General features: G+C 41.6%; 1 protein-coding gene across 7 annotated transcripts in view; it reads left to right on the forward strand.

The window, feature by feature from the left end:
- The window catches only part of ARMC9 (armadillo repeat containing 9), a 63589-nt gene extending 44496 nt beyond the window's left edge, over nucleotides 1–19093 (forward strand). For 3 of the 7 annotated variants that reach the window (XR_002002073.2, XR_004498768.1, XR_004498766.1), the window contains 6 exons: nucleotides 869–984; nucleotides 6011–6129; nucleotides 9466–9595; nucleotides 14163–14335; nucleotides 14668–14779; nucleotides 17622–19093. Coding sequence is in view for 3 of the 7 variants with exons in the window: in XM_033516823.1 (XP_033372714.1) it covers nucleotides 869–984; nucleotides 6011–6129; nucleotides 9466–9595; nucleotides 14163–14335; nucleotides 17264–17286 (561 nt within the window). In the remaining 4 variants the exon portion in view is untranslated. Of the gene's footprint in view, nucleotides 1–868; nucleotides 985–6010; nucleotides 6130–9465; nucleotides 9596–14162; nucleotides 14336–14667; nucleotides 14780–17263 lie in introns of all 7 variants that reach the window. The other 4 variants (XM_019007779.2, XM_019007780.2, XR_004498767.1 and 1 more) reach the window with 3 other exon arrangements.
- The last annotated feature ends 1942 nt before the right edge of the window (nucleotides 19094–21035 follow it).

Here is a 21035-nt window from a genome sequence, read left to right on the forward strand (position 1 = left end):
CAGAGATCTGGGGATAGTTCTTTACTAGTATGTATAAGGAGGCACACAAACAACAATAACTGCAGCATTAACAACAAAACAGAACCAGGGGCCCCATGACAGCTTTTTCAGCTGAGATGGGAAGGGATGGAGGAGAGGCTTTGCTTCACAAACCCCCTTGGGCGGGCAGTCCTGGTGCTCCTGCGGGGCTCTGAGGAACAGTCGGCTGGAAAGGCAGGGATGAGCTGAGATCCTGGGCTGGTGGCTGAGGTAGATCAGCAGCTCCGTGGTGGTGGCTGGCACTGCCACACGTCCCGGCAGGACAGGGGGTGCGAGGCCACCAACCAAGAGGGAAGAATGAGAAGAAGAAGCAGCAGCTCTGTTTGGGTGATGGTGAAATTCCCTTCCCTCTGCAGCAACAGCTCTCAGCAAAGTGTCCTCCTCCGAAGCTGAGGAAGCCCACCAAACTGTCCTCGCCTTCCCCTTTTCCTGCCCCCTTCTCCCCTGGGCCCAGCTGAACTCTTTGTGTTTCTCAGGCACCCACCAAGTACCAGCAGTCAGGTTTCCCCACAACTAAGGGGTAAAAATTCCCCAGGTGAGCCAGACCTAAAAGGACACCTAACCCCCAACCATGGTCTTTATGAACCTTTCCAACTCAACCCATTCTATTATAAATATCTGCCTTCTGGATTCAAGAGTCCAGAATCCTGACAATGGAAAAGTGAGAGAAGATGTAGTGAAAGAGCCTTCAGTGGTTCCAGGCAGTCTTACCCAGCGACACCAGAATGCAATTTAGTTTCTGCTACAATATTTCTGTACAATTTTCTCTATGGCTTCAATAACTGTTTTTCCACTGCCTTATTTTTTTTCTTCATTTCCTATGTATCAGATAATGACTCACACTCCAAAAACTAAGAAGAAGCAATTTCCTGGTGTCCATCAGAGTACAGGTGTGCCTCTCCAGAGACCTGTGACACCAGGTTATCACAGAGCTGCATGTCTAATGTAAGTCAAAGCAAATGAGACCAAGATGGATTTTTTAAGCTTTTTTAAAAAGCATAACAACAACAAAAGAAAAAAAAAAAACATAACAATGCCTATCAACTAAACCTTCCCTAGCTAAAAGTGCATTGCCATTGCCATTCATTATGGATAATTTCAAAAAAAGGAGTGGAACATTGCAGGCAGGGAAAGGTCCATTGGCTGAGGTCACATTCTCAAAATAGTTGAATAAATATTTGCTGATCAAGTTGATTTAAATTTGCATTATATTTCATATATTCTTGCATCTTCTTGTAATATATTCCATTGGAAAGTTACACTAAACATCTACAATGCCTGGGGTCTTCCACTTCACAAGCAACAAAGTATATTGGTCTGGGGAGGTTTGTTAGAGGACAGATGAAAAAGAAAATGGGTAAGACAAAAATCTTGTTATGTTTGGTTTCCCTGCTTTGGAGGAAATACTTTTTCCATCAGAAGTGTGTATGACACTTTGCTCTTGGTGTGACTTGAGTCAGAGTAGAAGGCTTGTTGTAACTGGAATAAAGGAGTCTTACCATGTAGACATCCTTGAATATTCTTTGCCTTCTGTTAGAAGAAGTATTTCTTAATTTCTGAGCTGACATTTGTTCTGTTCACCATCCTGAGGAAGTAAAATACCAATGAGATTCCAAATTTAAATTATATTTTAACTTCCAGTTGCATAGTTTTGGATTTGATCAAGTCCAGGTAGCTATGATTAGAGGCATGTTTATTGTGAGGATTCAATGTTTTCATTTCTGTGGATACTTAATCTGAGAGACTGCAAGACTAACAGAGTATGATAATAGTGCTCAAGACTCACAGGATTGGTATAGGTAAAAATGTTAAAATAAATGGGTAACCTGAAAAGTAATGAAATTACAGGTGGTTCTTCCAACACATCAGTCCTGAAGATGGTCACATGTCATCCCTCTGCCACTCTTTGCTTTCCTGTTCATATTTTCTCTTTATTAAAATGCTTTCCCTCCTCATTTTAGTGTGGAAAATGGGTACAGAAATCAGTGAGGACTGATTGGGCTGTAGTTGCACAGGTGTAGGTGACTGAGTGAAGTCTGTTGTTTTGGACAAGGAGTGGTCACAGATTTATCTTGCCTCCCACTGTCTCATGCTGGAATTAGCATGCCTACAAGCAGGTGACCTGAGACCCCACCTGTGTCATCCAAATATACCTTTTTGGCAGGTGTACCATCCCTATTGGATTAAATGTATTAGGTTACCAGGGTGGGTCTTGGAGCAGACAAGTGTAGCATACCAGATCTGGTCATGAAGCACTTATTTCTTAAAAGAGCAGGATGAAAGAAACACGCATTTCCAAAGCAGAAGAATTTTTGACTGTCCCACGGCAGAATTTGTCTTGCAGTCTTAATTTTTCTTCTGAGTACTGGCCTAGATAAAATGGCAATTGTTTGAACATGGCACCTTCTTTGTCTAATAGCCTAATTAAAAATCCTAGCTGGATTAGGAGTTCTGACTTTGTCTCTTTTCTTACAATGGCCAAGTTTTTGCACCACCACAACATCCACAGTTTTTGCAAGACCTCTCCCCATATAAATTCAGTGTGCGTGTGTGTCAGAAGAATGCAGCAATTAATTAATGTATTAGCTCATATTAGTAAAATATTGATTATCTAATAATTTTCATGCAGTCTGCCAAAAGAACTGCAGGCCTTAAAAGTCTAGACTGGTTAATCTATGCCTAAAGATACATTGCTGCTTTACTGTGGGGTCAGTGTTAGAGTTCAAGGTCCCATTTCCCCTGCAAGGTATTTTATCCTTGGTGGGCTTGGAGACCTGGACTAATTCTGTAAAATTGGCTGTTAGGGCAGTATTACAGTCCAGTTTTTAAGGTTATTAGAAATTCCTCTGCCCAAATTAAGGTGCCAAAGTCAATAGTGTGCATTTTATTTGATAATAAATATGAGAGAGGGAGGGAGAAAAAGGAAGAGAAAGAAATAGAAAAGAGGTGGAGGTACAGAAAGAGAGTGACAAATTAAAGAAAGTATCACCACTCTGTGGATCCCAAGGATGTTCTGTTGATCCTCTCCAGCTTTGGTCTTCTTGGTGGTGAGGGTGCCCCGAAAAGCACAGAATCCAATGGACTAATACATGCTCAGGCCAGGTGGGAATGCCCAGGTACCTCCCCCTGGGGGGTACATTTTGACAGTCTCTTGCAGCAGACTCTGGCTTTGTTTCATCACTTTGCATCACGTGCAGTCCTGTGGTGCAAGGCCTTAGGAATGAGTCTGAGGAGTGCTTTGGGCATCTTTGATGGATTATGACATCCCCTCAGCTGCCTCCCACATCAGTGTCCTGTGGATGTGGCCTGTGGGGTTGGGGGTTACATAGCTGGGTCAGGTTGTGTAAGGGAGGATGGGTGTTCAGTGCCCCTGACCAGAGGTTACAGCTGAAACTGCCTCCCCCTCCTCATTTTGGGGGGGAGTCTGTGTAAACCTGGCCTCTGTGGGCTATGGGCTCCCTCACTCCAAACCCAGCCAGGGATGATTCTCTCTGCATTTGGCTTTCTTATGCCTGCATTCCTTTCTCTCAGCCTTGTTTGCTTCTCCCTAGACCTTTGATTGAACATAATGTCCCCTTTATCTTATCTAGGCGTCCTAACTCACAGTTCAAAGTTCCAGCCAGGCATCTTCAAGGAGGGCTGGGCTTTTGTGGTTGTAGCTTCTTTATACAGTTTTTGCTATAATGGGCAAAACTCCTTCCTAACAGTGTTTAAGGCATGAGCCATTTCAGTCCCTGACAGACAGCCTTACAGCCTATTTAGAAAGTATATTTTCAGGAATAAATCATCATTATCACTGGAGTATCTAAGCATTACATTCTTGCTTTATAAGTGGAGAGAAAAACCAAGCTTGTGGAAATAAAATTACTTTCCTCTGGGAAGTCAAAAAAATGGTGTCAAACCCATGGGAGTGGCTTTTATTTCCCAGTGTCGTGTACTGACTGCACTGCAATTTTTGCATCAGAAATAATCTCTGGAAGTGATTGCTGCCCCTCTTTAGCACCATCTACCCAGGCAGGGTGTTTACTTAAGTGTCCCGGGATCCCGGAATGACGCGAGTCTTGTGTTTTGGCACGACTTGAATCTTCTCAGTTGTGCAGCTTGTGCCTCTGCAAGACTGCTTCAGGTCACTGCTGGATACAAATTAAAAACACATTTCCATCATGCTGGTTCTGGTAGCTCTTGGTCTAAGAGAGGTGTTAGTTTAATGGTGTGAAGCAGCCTTTACAGATTGCCTCGCTATGCACACTACAGAGGAGAAATGTAAACAGGAGAAATCTAACACTGTGAAAATACATGAAAATTAATTTCCCTCCTGCTCTGCCTAAATGGTAGAAATAATATGAGTGTTTGGTGCTCCCATATTTTAAGCAGGAAACAAGCAACACCACCCTGAATGAGAAGTTTGTCCTTTGTACCTAACTAATTTGTGTGCAGGAAACTGCAGTGACTAGATGAAGACATTCTCAAACTACATTTTGCAGCAGAAAAGGACAAACTTTGATGGCTTTTATGCTGTTCTAATTTTAGTACAAATTAATTTACAAGGAAATACTTGCTTGGAAATTATTGCTGGAGGAAGACAATAAAAGCTTAGCTGCCTTAATTTGAAAGCAATATCTGAACTGGATATATTTCATACTTTAAATAATTTAAGTGGCTTTTATCATATGAAATCTCATGAAAAATGTTAGACATTTTTGCCCTGGATACCATCCAGGACAGTTCATCTGAATTATCTGAAGTCTTTTATTCTTATTCAATACAGTGGTTAAACTACATTAAAAATTTTTGTAAATGCTTCCACCCAAATTTGAAGTGAATGTAACTTGTTTGAAGTTCTTCATGTGAGACTCAATGTAATATATTCCATTTAAAAACATCATGAAAGGAAGCAGTTGATGAGATACTATAATGTATCTCATTGAGTTGTTGGTTCATACCTCCAAAAGGAGGGGGGGGTGAAGATCTTTAGTACTGAATAGAAGTATTCACACAGAAAATTAATGCAGAATAGCCACTGCACATGTAGCAGCCATTTCATGCTAATTTTTGTATGACTTCCCAGTGCAGACAAGGCTCTAGTTACTTCAGATGAATTGTCATGGGATCCCTGTATGGACAAGCTGTTGCTGTATGGAGCTGAGGGAGTCAGGAAATACTGGAACGCTGCCTTCTTTTTCTTTTTTACATTTTTCCCCCCTTCTTTAAAGACTTGCTGGTTGAGATCACTCAAGGGGGCCTGAACTACTTAATATTCTGCTAGCTATTTCCTTAGAAACTGATTTAGCTGTGAAATCATTAACTGCCTCCTTGAGCTCCATCCTTTTTACTAGAAATGTAGTTTAGTTACCATAACCTGATATTGGGCAGAGAAACTTTCCATGTCTGCCCACCTCTTTTCACATACTTTTCACACCCCTCTCACTTCTGCTGTGTTTTATTGTTTACTAGTAAGGAATTGTGTCCCTGCTCTGTCCTTCAGCTGCCTCAGTTTCCCATTGATTCACTTTCACTTGTGAAATCAAGAGTTCTATTTGTTCTCTACTTGAAGTCTGTGTTGCATATTGCTCTTTAAAGTGAAATCTTGGTAATATTCAGAAGAAAAAATCTTAAGTCCTTGAAAAAGCCAAGTACTGAAGACCTCTCAGGCCCATTTCTACAGTCTTTTTCTTTAAGTGTCATGGTGGTATTTTGGGTTTTCAGACTGCAGGGAGTTATGGTTTCCTTTCCTTGGCTCTTTTATTGCAGTAGGAGAAAATGTTATTTTCAAATATGTCTGCTGTCAGCTGGTTTGAGGGAGCTACAGTCAAGCAGTTAAATTACATCCTTAGTAATGGTTTGCAATAGGAAATATAAAATAATTTCAGTCTGTACTTTGTCATTACAGGCAATTAGAAGAAATTAGAATTTACTCATATTAAACTTTTTATACTGTAGCATTCACCTTGCATTCTCCTTTCTCCTCCAGGCCAGAAAACAATTCATGTCACAGTAGGCATGAGAAGCTGCAGTCTCCACCGAGTGGTCCTTCTTCCATTTGTGGTGGGAGCCAGTCCAGCATTTCTGACTTCTGCATTTCCCCCTCGTGTAAGGATGGTCTGTGGATGCTGTTAATTGCTGACAGGAGCAGGTGTAGGGGGCCTGGACTGTGTGTTGTAGATTGGGGAATTTTTTAGTGTAGTGAGGAAATGGCCCTCTGTTTATAGAGCCTGGGTCAGTCTGCAGGACCTTGGGGCACATGGCAGATTCGGCTCAAGCTGAATGAATGGCCACAGAAGGTAACGTGTGGTCAGCAGACAGCAATGGTCTCACTTGCCTCACTCCATCTTGCTTCCTGTGGGAGTGCCAAGGATCAAACCCAGAGCTTCCCATGTGTGAAGGGTACTCTGCAATGTCCCCTGCCCAGGGAAGGAGCTGCAGCCAGAGACAGTGCACTTCCCAACAGGCAAAGCCCCTTGCTTGATCAAATATACCCTTGTTTGGATCTAAATGAGTCACTGTCTGCTGGCACCTGCAGGCTCTCTTGGCTGTATCTCAGTGTTAGAGCTGAAGGCAGCTGCAGTTATCTGCTGAGATTTGCAACTGCATTTGAACCATCCAGGGCTGTGGAGGATGGGCAGCCCGGTGCTGTGTGGCTGCATTGTGGGTGATGCTGCTAAACATTCTGCCCTTGCAGCTTCAGCTGAAATGAGTGCAAACTCAGCTGGGCCTGAGAGCTCAGAAACGTGTCATGGGATTTTAAAGGTTACAGCCTTCTGAAATACTCGATTACTGAACTTCTGATATCCACGAAATCATGGAACTTTGGATGTGGGAGTTTCAACCTTCCTGCAAGGGTTCATTAACATTTCCAATTACAGATCTAAGGCAAAATGTTCAGCAGTCGTAGATAAAGGATCTTGCATCATATCCGAGACAGAATTATTAATAAGTTCAGGCAAAGTGTGCCTTTTCTTTTCTGAAAAATATGCTTTGAAGCAGTAAAGGAATAGCATACTTTTTACTTTCTCTTCTATTTTTTTAAATTTCCTAAAGGAAATGAAAAGGATTCTGAGAAAAGTAACTGAGGTCTTGCAGACAGGAATTCACTTGCGTAATGCCTAGAGCTGATAAATGTAACATGCTGAAGGAGGGGAGGACAGGAGCAGGAGAAGCTCCTGTTCAGGATGGGCACTTGGGTTCTTGCTGTTGTGTAGCAGTGAGAGCTGCTGTTCTTGGCCTCGCTGTGCACAGTAACACCTTGAGTACAGCTCAGGAGGTTTGGCTGGCAAGGGCAGCAACTCACACTAGCAAAGGTTGTAAACCAAACAAAAGCATACTGACTGGGCAGTTTTCCTGCAGAGGGAAAAAAAGAACAGATTTTTACATATCTGTGCTTTGTAAAGGAAATTAAGCCATGTAGTTCTCAAAGGTATTCCTATTTGGTGTTTTAAAGTGTGACTGGATGCAGTTCCTAAGGTATTATGCAGCCATCCAGAGCCCAAGTGAACCAGATTTTGGTATCTTTCCAGTGAGATGCATGCACTTACCTCTTGTCACTTTTGCTGTGCTGCTGATGCTGTCTGATAGTTTGTTTTGTAGAGATTTGTGAAGAGGTTTAAACAGGCAGCCTGAGTCAGTCAACAAAGTAAATGTTAATTTTTGATGAATACTGATTTAAAGCCTTTATGCTGCAGATATTTCTGCCAGTTTACATGTTTCATTTTGTCAGAACTTTGCTTGTAGCCTCTCTTTAAAACTGTTATCTGCTTTCAGTCAAAATTATATGCAGGTGGCTACTAATAAGACCATTAGATTATATTCTTTTCCTGTAAAAAAATCTTTGAGGTCAGAATATACAACATATCACTAGTTTATATGCATTATACATGTAAAAAGAGAAATAATTTTTGTGTGTGACAGAGGAAATTCTTCCTATAATTAATCCAGGCTATAAAATAACATTGAGCTACTTGAAAGATGGCCTAAGGTTTGTTTCAGGTTTTTGCAAGTAGCAGTAACAGATGTGCTTGTCTTTCTTATCTTTTGGGATTTAGAAATGAAGTAGAAGAGAAAAGAGAGCCTGCACTGCTGGACTCCCCGGTTGTTATGTCATTGACAGGACTTTTATTCTGCAGGGTGATAATTGAGCTGGGTCTTTGAACATCTTCACTTTTTCCAAAAGGCAGTGGAGATTTGTAATATTTAAATAGAAAAGGCTTTAGTTTAAGACAATGGAAAACAAGGCCTTTCTCTTCTGTTGCCTTCTAAGACACAGCAGGGATCAGAAATTTGTAAAAATAATGGTACTGCCTCTAGAGGCTTTCATCATGTTCAGAAGGCCAGACATCTCTGCTGTGCAATAAATATGCTGTTTATTGACTTTTGATCTCAGTCTAATGATCGTTCTGCAGTACCAGGCACCTGCTATTTCAGAATATTTATTACCCAGCATCACATGAGTACCTTGGGACTCAGAGTTTCATGCAGCCAAGTTGTGAAATGAATAGTAAGAGACAAAGAGTGAAAGAAACAAAGTAAAAGCTTCATATGAACAATTCACCTTGTCAAGGGGCTATCTCAAGGAGGCTAAGTTTACCCTCAAGGAACCTTGATCCTCTTTTGTTTTCTAAAAATGAGCATAGTTCTTAATGTCCTCCTGGAAATATTTAGTTGTTCTTGAATTGGTCTGGGTCCATCCTCTCCTCCTTTATCCTTTGGTTAAGAATCAGTAATTCTTGCACTCTTTTAATTTTTTGTCTCCTGTGAGCAGAAAACTTGTGGACCAAAGATGAATCCTGGTCATCTTCCTACTCTTATTATGCTGAATGCCAGACAGAACATGTGCTGGGCAGCAAAATGCCTGTCTGAGAGTGACCTGATCTGCATTTTTATCAGCATGAGAGAGCAAACCAGGACAGCAGCCTGTCCTGAGCATGGCAGGAATGGAGCTAGGGATTTTCCCTAAAATTTCATTGAACTTGCACATCTTGGTAGCCTTGTGATTTTAAGCAGACTGAGTGTTCTTTACTTCCCTATTAGTGTAAGGCAGAAATTGAGTCTGACAGAAGTGTAAAACACTTCTTTTTGTCTTTAGTGGCCTTATTACTGTGGTGGGTATGTACAGGCAACTGCAAGGGGTTGTGTTCCTGTCGCTTTAATGAGATATTGGACATGGCTGATGTTAACTGGGGGTCTACGTGCTCCTATCCTATTGCAAGTGCACACTGTAGCCAGTTTTATTTTCCAGCTGCAAAGGGCTTAAATTATTACACTTGCAGCTGTTTTGCTCAGGTGATGAGCCATAATACACTCTGCCACCCAACCTCGATAGTCTGCCAAAACCTCAAGGTTTCCTTCATACAGCAGGAACTGTGACTTGATTGTATTTCTAATAAAACTGTAATGAGACAACTCTTCACTGAACTTTTCTTTTTTAAACAGCAGTTGAAATGAAGTCATCTGAAGTATTTGCATCAGGCCATAGAATGGACCAACACATCCCAGCTGGTGATACCTTGTCTTCTCGATCTGCTGACTTCACTGAGGACAAAGTAAATGCTCCATCACATAGGTATGATCTATCCAGGGGAAACTTAAAACTGTGAGAGGAGTCTGACAGGATTTACCAGCTAATTCCATGCTGCTGTAAAGACAATCTGTGAAGTCATTTGATGTATGATACAGTCTGGCCTGAGACAGCTGTGGTGGTGCTTGCCAAACAAAATACCCTTTGCTGGGCCAGAGGCAGCTGTTCAATTTCTAAGCATCTGGTTCAGAATGGGAGAAGTTTCAAGCAAGACATTATTAATGAACTTCACATGTATGCTAAACACAGCCTTCTGAAAAGAAAACTTTGTGATTGCTTCCTTAGATGACTCAACACTTGCCCATGAAAATCATTTATTAGTAAATAAATATGTAGGACTGCAGGAACAGGACAGGAATGCAGAAGGAAGAAAAATAAAGCATTTAAGTGGATTAAGAGTGCTTAAACTAGCTGAGTTGCTAGCACTGCTGACCAGAGTCCCTCATTTATGCACTAGATGGGTATGGCAAAAGAGGCAAAGTTATGAGATCACAGAGCAATGGGTATCAACTCTGAATTATTCTTGTAAAATTAAAGGTTGTTCTCTCCTTATCCTGCTTATCATGTTCACCTTGAGCCCTCTGTGAAGCCCTTGTCATGTGTACAACTGTGAATTTATATCTTGGATGAGAACTAGGAATTAATTAGCAATTGGACCAAAGTTTTCAGGGCCTGCACATGTCCTTCAGACATTAACAGCTTTTTCCTACAGCTAATTAGATTGGGCCAAGTTTAAAACAGTGTAGACAAATTTTAAAAGCAAATATGTTCCAGAACTAAAACACAGAATGGGTGGAGATGCATTAAAGGAAAGGTTTTACCAACTCTTTAAGTACCTGATTTTTCAGAAGGGCTTGGTTATTTGTGTCAATTACAGCTCTAGTACTTCTGAAAGATTCTGTGTCTACAACTTTGTTTCCTTCAGGCCTACAGATGCCAGTGTGTGGTTTTGGGTTTTTTGTGGGGTTGGTGTGGCTTTGGTTTTGGGTTTTTTCCCCAACCAAACAGTTCTGCTGTTTCCATGGTGACATCTGATAAATTATAAGAATTATTACTGGTTTTATTTCTGTCGTCCATTATCACAGTAGCTAAGCACATAGAAATACAAATAGACAATAAAACATTATGGCAAATTTGTTTGCTTTGTGGTGGAGAGAAGGATATTATTTTTCAGACTTGGCTCCCAGGAAGCAAATCAAATTGGCAGCATCTTGTCCCCCACCTTAGTGAGACGCTTTGCTTCTCTACATAACCTGTTATTGAAAAGGTGTGTTCCCAGACATTTTTAATATTTGTTCACAAATGTATATCTAAATCTCAGAATGGATTTTATTGAAGTGAAGGCACAGGTGCAGTGTCCTGCAGAGGAAGATCATATCTTTTCATTGTGTGTTTCCTCAGCCTGCATACAGTAATTTGGATTTCCAAATGCAGCCTCGAGTTACAGATAAAGGAATGCAGCCATTCATAGTCAAAGAGAGCACAGGGTTTTCTGTGTCAAGAGTCTTTTGTTAATATGTTGGTGTTGCAATAGCTAGACCTGCCTTTTCATTCTTTCACTCCTGGATGCAGGCTATAATTTGTTTGCAAAACAAACAGGACTAATAAATCTCTGCTTTGCTCATAGTTTTGTCCACTCTAAGAAATGTCTCCTTCCTGGAGGCAAATACCTATTAGGCAGATACCAAGACATTCCTAGAAGAGGTATGTATGAGAAGAGGAGGACTGAGTTGGGCTGTAGAAGTAGTCACTTCTCTTTCCCCTCTTCCTTAGAAATATAAATGGGGAACTTAACTGCACAGAGATGAGTGAAATGATGCAAAATCATTTGGAGAGGAGAATGAGACCTTAGTGTAGTGACTGTTCTGCTGCAGTTGTTTTATTTCCAGGGGACCAAATGATTGTTGCAGCTGATGCAGGTCAAACTAGCAGTTGATCTTGCATTGATATTCCCTGTTGCATTTGATTATGTGAGAATATAGCTCTGTTGTGCTTTTTAGCCCATTAAGGATGAATTTGTAACAGACTTCAGTCTATAATTGTGGCTGACTGAAAAAGGGTTTTTTTGTATTGTGACTTGGTCCAGTATCATCATGATAAAAAAGATCTTAAACTCTGTATGACATTCTTATATCTCTATTAGCCTTGCTTTTCTGATAATCTGCTAAAAATGGCCAAAAGTCCCAGAGTATTCTTGGAGAAAATGGTTTAATTAATCTTTCTGTGTTCAAGTCCTGTCTTATTTCCTGGTTGATTATTTGAGTCCCAATGTCAGTCTGTTGTGCACTTTATAAAAAAGTAGACAAATATTTCAGTTATAGACAATTACTTCAGTTTTTACAAGTAAACAGTTTTCTTTCTTCTCAGTGCAAATTCAGGTTTTTGTGTGAGTTTGCTGTAGGTTTGGGTATTTTTATTTGGTTGTTTTTTTGTTTTGTTTTTTCTTTGAGCACACCTTTTCATAAGTGACTCCTTTACCAAATGCTGAAGAACGTTGCCCACACTAGATTTTGCTTGTTCTTTCTTTAGCTGATGAACTTTTAAAGAATAACAAATAGGAGTTGTAGGGATTATCCTGAGGATTAGTTATTTTCTGTTGATCTTAACCTGAAAAAATGAAGTGGTTCTGTGGTACTTGAACACATGGGGAGCCAGATCTGCTCTGCATCCTCTCAGAAAAACAAGAGGGTTTTTACAACTTTACAGTTTTTGCTACCAGCCTATTTCATATAATCCTTTCCTGAAGAGCTGGCACAGATGTGAACCTTTTTGTGTGAGAACTGTGTATCTCTTTCCTTGGTAAAGTGATGTGACTGTGGTTGCATTGCTTTGCTCTGTCACTAGTCTGGCTGCTGAGGTTACTGCCCTGAAACTGTGGAGATGGTTTAATGTCTATAAAAGCTCTTTTTTAGTGTATGGGAATGCAAATCCAGGGGTTTGTTACCTGTTGTTGAATAAGGAAGAAAAAACCCCTCATTTGTGGCTCAAAAACTGCCTTGAGGCTGGTGAATCTTTTTAATCTACCTAGGAACATCATAGTAACCATTACATTGTAAAGAGCACTAGTGAATTGAAAACCCAATTAATTTGAACTAACCCACTTTACCAAAGTGAGTTAAGTGACAAAAATAGCAATAACAATGACACTGCTATATGGGGATAAAAATTCTTAAATATCTCTGTGGTCCATGCCTTGAGGTTTTATCCAGCCAGTCTTATTTTTTATATTTACCAGTCTGTTTCTGCTGCTATCTGCCACATCCTCCTTTGAAGCTCAGACAAGTGACTTAACACTTGTAATTACTCATAGGTGGAAGGCTGCAGAGATGGTTCTTAGCAGAGCAGTTAGCACTTCTCTGCTGTTAGCAGTTAGCACTTCTCTGCCCTTAATAGTTAGCATATACCTATGTAAAATGCAGACAATAATGCTATTTAAAATACGAAAGGAGCACTTGCTCAAATCTCCCTGGAAAGTGAAGCAGAGCTATGGAAGGGCTAATCAGCACTGACTCAGCAGCATTCCCAGGGGAGGAGGGAGATTAAGTATCTTGAAAATCCTCCTAATCACCCTTCTGATGGTCACAAAGGGTTCTTTTCATGGAGGGGAATAATAACGGGGACTTTCTAGTTTAATGGCTGATTTCTAGATGGCACCTATCTTTTCGATGTCCTGCCTTTGGCTGTCTTATTTCCCGTTTTTAATATGATTAAGTTTTCATGTAGCTGTTACTTTAGTTTAACCTTTTCTCCTTTTAAGAGAAAATCGACTCACTAGTGCAAAAACTAATTTAAATTCAGAATTATTTTAGAGACTTGCTAGTTCCTGGTAGCCTCCATTTTTGTAATTGGGGAAAAACTATATTTATGCTGGGGGCAAGGAAGGAAAGTGTATCCTCACACAGTAATTGACTAAATTTTAAAGAATGGTATTTTTGCAGCACGTGCAGACTGTGAAATAGCAGCACCTGGTTTACCTTATTCTCAGTGTGAATAAGGAACCTCTATGTTTAGGGAATTTCTTTTATAGATACCATCACAGCTCTTTGCGCTTTTGACAAAGCCTTCAGGGAGTTCTACAAATCTTATCTCAGACAGGAGCCAGGGAAGCTGCCTATGTCTGCCAAGACTGACCTATACCTGGAAGAAATTGTGGTGTCTGTGCCCTAAAAAGATGTGTTCCTGTGCCGTAGCAAATCTGTGTATTTTTTGCACCCCAGAATGAGTCACTGGATGTGATAAACACAACAGAAAACAAACTAAAGATTGGTTCCTGGTTTGCAGGGAATTTAACTGAACCTGTTCACTCCTGTTGTGGGAAGAGTGGGGTTTGAGTGGGATGGACAGGTCGATAGAGCCAGGTCAGAGGCTGTGCAGTGAGCATATGTCCCAGGCAGTACCTGAGGTGACATGTTCCTTCCCATTTGCAGTCTCCCTGAGGTCTGAGCACCTGCTGGGCTGTCACAGCACATACTGCAGGTTTCACTTGGTTGCAGACTTAGTATGCATACATATTTCTCCTTGCATTGCTAACCCTTTCCCTCTCCTCCTCCAGGGAGTTTGCTTTAGCCTTCACCAGCAAACCCAAGATCCCTCGCACTCCTGACGGGCAGAGCACCAGCCCTAGAAAGGGAAAGGTCCCAGCCATTGCCCCCCAGTTCTCCCAGTCTGGACCCCAACAAACAAGCCATCCAAGATCATCAGCATCATCCACAAGGAGTAGACAGAGTAAGTGGAAAATGTCATGGTTCTGTTTGTCATTCCTTGGGGTGGGAAAGGAGGGAGCGTTGTAGAAACTCTTCAGGAATGAAGTCGTAGGCTACAAATGTGCCAGGAGTGTATGACATTGTATTTGTCATCTGCAGGATGTACAACCATGTAATTATGTCCTGCTGAACACTGCTCCTATTTCCAGACTGTCATGTGAGCAGTTAAAAGACATGCTTTTTCCTGTCTTGGGTGGAGAAAAGTGGCCCAAATTCTTAGAAGTTTTTGGGGAAGCTTATTAGTCTCAGATTAGAACTTCTCTAGATGTCATCAGAGTTTTTCCTTTTCTTTAGACACTTGTTCATCCCACTGTGTAACTTGAAGTTGGATCCCTGGGTGTGTCTACAGTGCAGCTGAATGTAGAGCAGATGTCAGGCAGCTCAGGAGATGGCTCAGGGCAGCTTGGTAAGCAGAGAGCCAGGCACAGTGTGCTGCTTATGCAGTCTCCTTTCTGCTGGAGACTGGTACTCAAGAACCACGTGGCCGTGCTGTGGCCTGCAAAAGTTTATTAAAAGTGCTTCATGTCAGGGGGGGTTCAGAAGAGAGGGTGGCTTTGACTTGAGGATGGAGGAAAATGATGGACACTTGCTTTGAGCCAGGCAACACAAGCTTAATACAAAGGAAAAACTGATCTTGGATGCTCCACATGTGGCATGTCAGCTGTGGAGTTTTTTGGGGTGGAGGGGGAAGAAAGGTGCATTCTTCAGTAATGAATTTTTCCCAGGCATGTGGATAGGAAAAGCTGGATTCAAAACAGCTCTGTGTCAATCATCAGTGAAAACGGCAGGAGCAAATGCATCATAACATGTTTAGTGATTATTATTTGATCACAATGTAACATCAGCTCTATTCTTTAGCTGTAACTGTTACCTTGAAACATTTGACAAAAGCATAGTAAGTCAATACCTTCCCAAGAAACTCGAAATGTGTATCATTAGCTACTCATTACAGATAGGGAAAATGAAATGAAAAGAATTTAAATAACCCAGTAAATCAGTAACAGAGCTGGAAAGAGCATTCTGAATTCTGTGTTGCTCATTCATTGTTCCACACAGTTGTGTGTGCAGAGAAGTGGTGTGATTTCGTTCAGGGAGTACAGGTGAGGCATTAGAAGGGAATGTTCTTGGTGGTGAAAGGAGGTTTTGACCTGGAGGCTTCTTGCTTCAACACTCCTGTGCTGAGGTAACACAGCTCTTTCAGCTTTACCTTGGCTGGATGTGGCCTGAGTTTTACCTCTGACATCAGTGCTCTCTTGTTTCCTGCGACAGCAGCACTGTTCTGCCCTGACTGGATGTGGTGTTAACACCCAAGAGTCTGCCCCTGGTTCCTGTTTCGGTTCATTTCCAAAAGCACTGGCCCATTGAAAAGAAGCCCTAGTGAAGAGGGGAAAAGCACAGAGTGTGTGTGTGTGTGTGTATGTGTGTTTGTGTGTGTACACAAAAAAATCTTCTGCATGTTCTAGTTTCTCCAGGGGAGCTCTACACTCCTGGGGAGAGCATCCTAGGAAAGATGTGACATACCAGTGTTGCTTTCAAGAGGCTCTGGAGCAAGATCCTTTTCCAGTGGCACAGTGTTAAATGTATTTTATTTTAAAATTGCTTTAAAGTAGATCACTTGTGTTTCTCTGTGGATTGAGTATATGTGATCTGTCAAGTCCAGATACTTGAGCTCTCCTAAATTTTATTGTTTTATTTGTTTTACACTATACCTCTTCTCTCGGCTGGGAATGTATGCTGAATGTATAACAGACATCCCAACTTGCTGTGTGTCCATTTTACCTTTTCTTCCAGTTTTTCACTTGAAATTCCAGATTTTCATTTTCTATCTGTCCACATGTGCCACGAGAAAGTGTCAGCAAATGAATGTTAAACTCTCCCTGCTAAAACTAGCAAATTATTTTGCAAACAACTAATCTTCCACTCACTCTCTGTACATGTATCCAGCCTTGCCATCTGCTGTCACAGAGCATCTATTAGTTCTTGTCCATCCTGCAGGGGCTTTTACACAGGTGTTTATAGGTGGGAAGAGTTACATGAAGGTTGTAAGGACCAGGTCTTTAAAGGACTAAAAAGGGTTTTAAGCACCTGCACTGGAACTTAGGGTTCTCAAAAGTAATTCTCAGTTGTTACTTAAAGATGCAGGGAAGGGGTCTGAAGCAGGTGAGCCCCTAATGTTTCCCTAGTAAAGCTCTGTCCTTACTGCTCCTTTAACTTCGTAGCTGACTCATCTGCAGGTCAAAAATGGTATCAGATGCACAGATAACCAGCAATCAGTAGATTCCAGCAGTTGCTGCCTCCCATTTGCCTGCTGCATAGATATGTAGGGTTTTACATATCAAGAGACTCTGTTCCAGTTTTGGTATTTCTGGAGAAAGGCAAGTTTGTATAGCTGATGGACACAATGAGAAAAAGATGATTTCCAGTTTTACTTGATGCATTCTCTAATTTTAGAGGCACATTTTTAGCTTGATTTTAGTATTTATTGCAGGTGTATTTTCTGGAAACAAGTTGATTTATGTAAACCTACCTGAACTAGCTGGACCACTCCTCTTGGAGCACGAGTGTGTGGAATGCCTGAGGAATGCAGAGGAAGCCCAGGTACTTAGTGCAGCTACAGGCCTGGGGCCAGATTCCTGCCCAACATGCAGCCCCTGCTGTTAGCTGAACTCTAGAGCAAAAGCAAGCTCCTCCAAATAAAACCAGCCATGCTGGAATCCTCTGTGATTTCCATTTCCAGGCTGGCACAGGGATGACACTGGCAGCATGGCTAGAACACAGGGTTCCACAGGGAGCATAGGCACCTCCAGATTTAGACCTTTTCAACTGTATTCCATGTGGACATGGTTGTGTGGTTTAATCCACTCTGATCCTTATTCTCTGTCTGTTCCAGGCAACTCTGCATGGACGTGCTGAAGCTGTTTGCAGTGTACCAAGTTCTGTCTAAGGCACACTGGAGCTAGGGCAGTACAAAAATCTCTACCAGAGGAATGGGGAATGATTTTTGTCCAGAGTGCAACTGGGCCCTGGTGATGCCCTTTCAGTTCTTTAAATATCCCCCGAAAAGGGGTTGCCAGAAATACATTCTGCAGTTTTAAATGGCAGCATCATGAGTTAAAGTGCCTTTCTGCATGTTTTTTGTGATGTTTGTGTCCCTGTACAAGTTGAACAAGTGTTGCCCTCAGGCAGCTTCTGTCTTGTAATAAATCCTGCTTTCAGCTGACAGACTCTTTCTTGATGTTTTTCTGCAGGCAGCCAGTCCTACAGGAAGTGAGAACAGTTCCTTTCCTCGAGAATCACCTGTCACATTGTCGAAGGACAGAGCCAGCTTCCTGTAATGAGCTTTACTGGTGACCTACAGAGGAGAGTGAGGTTGTTGACACTGCAGGCCTTGCACAGGGATTCAGGATTATCTGATGGGATGTGTCTGTGGTCTCTAGAGCTGGCTAAGACAAGGGCCTTGTTATTAGAATTTGAGGTCTCAGCAGCAGCCCAGGACTGACATGGGAGATGGATATTCTCTGATAGTTTACTCCAAAGTGACATTGAGAAGAAACTCTTGAGGAGAAACTCTTGCCTTCTGTGTCAGAGGAAATGGCCTTTGGAAACAGAATGTAGGCTCAGCCCAGGAGTCTTACCAAGCAACTGTATTCTTGACTTATTTCTTGCTGAAGCAGCCTGCCAATTGCTTTTTGTAAAACTTTGCCTGTCTGACCAGACTGGGAGGTATCTGTGTTCAAAGGTTCTGCGTGAAGAGGGGCAGTGTTTGCCACACATGCAGAGCCTTCCTGCCCAGAGCAGTCCTGTGTGGGGCAAGATCTGCATGGCCTCCAGACCCTGAAGAGGAAAATACCTATTTTATCAATTTGTGGTTGACCTGTAGCAGATGAAAAATGCTGTTACAGTGCCCAGTGCATGCTCACCTCTGAGGTCTTTCTTGGCAGCAATTGCTCCTATTCCTTCTTTTTGCATTTTTTTTTTTTTTATAATTTTACTGTTTAACATTTGTGGAATGAAAAATCTATTTTTTTCCTCTGGAATGAGGAGCTTTTGCTTCTTCATTCATAGAAGAAACCATGAGAATGTGAACAGATCAGAAGCAACTTTCTCTTTACATGTAACTGCTCCATCTTCTTTAGTCTTTGTTACTTTTTTTTATGTTCTTCACTTCAGAGCAATGACTGTTTATGTCTTTATGGAATTTGTGTTGGTCTTTGGTGCATATGAAGTGCTGGCTAGACAAGAGAGATCAGGAATCCTTCCACTAAATAAAAAAGCATCATTCATTCTGCCAGTGGATTACTAAGCTAATGCTGTTTGTTATTCTTTCTCTCAATGGTAACAGTGACCAGGAAACACCAAAGTCTTCACTGGGGGTTGGCTTTTCAGCAACACCCCCTCATGTGACAGCTGTTAGGACACATAAATGCATTTACATTGGAACTTGGCTGCTGCTGAGGCAGTGATGTACAAAAAGCAGACAGTGTATTTGCCATAGTCAGAGTTCAGTGTATTTGCCATAGTCAGAGTTCAGAAACAAATGTCCTAATGAGTATGAAAACGGAGAAGATAAGGCTTTGTTTTTGGAGTTTCACCTTGAGAAGCAAACAATTGAAACACAACCTGAAAGGTGAAGCAGCTGCTATAGTGACACTGCCTTCCCCTAAAGAAAAGAGTTGTAAAGCCATTTCCACAGAGCCAGAAGAAAGCTTTTTGCTTCTGACAAGATGTTGAATTGGGCCTCTTGCTCTGTGGTGGTAACTGAAGAGCCAAGGTCACGGATGTCATTGCCTCAGACCCACTGAGATCAGCAATGCTGTGTCAAATGTTGGCAGAAAGGGCTCTCACACACAAGTTCAGGAAACCCCTTTGGATGGACTTTAAATTGGAATGGAGGTGTTTTGTAGAAGACCTCCTGTAGCTTAAAATCCAGTCTATTCATGTGGAAGATAGAATACTACTCAGTAACACCAACCTAACACCTAACCTAACACTGCCTAAGCAGGCAGAGTACTGGTGTTGCTTTAGCTCCCAAACTACACAGGACATGAAGTGATTGTAGCCACTTGATAGCCTCTGTCACACAGATCCCCATGCCAGACAAAGAAGTCACAGAAAATCTCTGGCTTGTGCTTCGATTCATCTGCCTCCTCTCAGAGCTGATAAACACAACTGATGGGAAAATATCCTCTGGTTCTCAAAAAGGCAGTAATGGAAAACAGCCATAAAAGTTCACCTCCTGCCTTTCCAGGGTAGGCAGAATTTCCTCTGAAATTCTGTTTTTTTCCAGCACATAACATCAACGGCCAAGTTGACACTGATGTGCTAAGCAGTTCATTTGCATACATGAATAACACAGAATTGTTATTCTGTGTTATACAGGAGTGCTACTCCTGTAGCTGAGTTCTATTTATCTTACAGAGTGCTGAGTTTTGTGTTGGATCTATGCTATGTTCATGCTAGATCTGGTGCTGTAAGATGGAGAGCAGCTTTTGAAAAGTGTTGAGAGCAGACTAATTTTTTTTTTTGGGAGGGGGAACAACAACCCCAAAACCTCACTGATTTTAGGAGTTGAGGTAAAAACTTCACCACCCATTGCCAGGCACCCAAAGGTGGTTGGTAGGTGTGGCAACTGCTCCAGCAGATCAAGATTCATGAAAACCAAAATGCATCTTGCTGAGTTGGACTGAAAGGAACAAACAAAGGAAGTGTGTCTGTTTGTAATGTGCAAGCCTGCTGCAATGCAGAACTCCACGTGCATGGTTTCCCATGTTCTCTTAGCTGTGTGAGTATGGAGTTCAAAATCCAAGACTATTTTTGTATTAATGCATGAGAATCTTAATTTTCCAAATACCTGAGAGAAGCTATGGATGTGCTTAGAAGTAAGTTAGCAGCTGAACAGTAATTTGAGAGGCTGAGGAAGTCGTATGTCCTCCTTTCCTCTGTCTTATTCACAAATAAGCTGCTGTGATGGCAGTCAGAAGATTTGGAGCTAATTAAAAATGTCAGTTCTGCCTTTGTTCATAGGACTCCACTGTTTGGGGTGGACAGGTCCCTGAAGGGAGGTCAGTAGCGCACACATAGCAAATTCAGCACCTCACTCTCAAAAGTTGTTGGGTGTCTTTTGTGTGTGCCAGGAAGGGGCAGCTGCTGAATTCATCACCTTCCTGGGGAATCCGTAACAGGAGCAGTGGAATTGCTGCCCCAGTGGGAGGGGTGTGATTGCCCTTAGAGTGGATGTAATTTCTTTCACAAAAGCAAATAAAATTACTGCAAATGACACACGGATCTGCAAGGAAAGCTTTTCCGGGACCAAAGTCCTAAGTGCTGCTACCTTTTGGATGTAACTACTGTATATTCAGTGTCATTTTGTTTATGCAGAGTGTTATTTGAAACTGTGTAGCTCTATTGAAGTTTCCATAGAGGGCTCATTCTGTATGAGTGGCTAAAAATTATCTATCAGTGTCTAGATAAAAATGCTCCCAAAGGTTTTTTTTTCCCTTTTTTTCTTTTTGATATATTTGGTTTGGGGGTCATGCAATTTTTTTTGTGTGCATTTCTTTCTATTTCACTGTGGTTTATTATTGACAAATTCTGTCCCCAACAGTTTTTATCTCCATCTAAGTGGAAAACACAGCTCCTTTCAGTTCAGCCTGGCCTGCCTC

This window comes from Parus major, chromosome 9, assembly GCF_001522545.3.
Source record: "Parus major isolate Abel chromosome 9, Parus_major1.1, whole genome shotgun sequence".
Lineage (NCBI taxonomy): Eukaryota > Metazoa > Chordata > Aves > Passeriformes > Paridae > Parus > Parus major.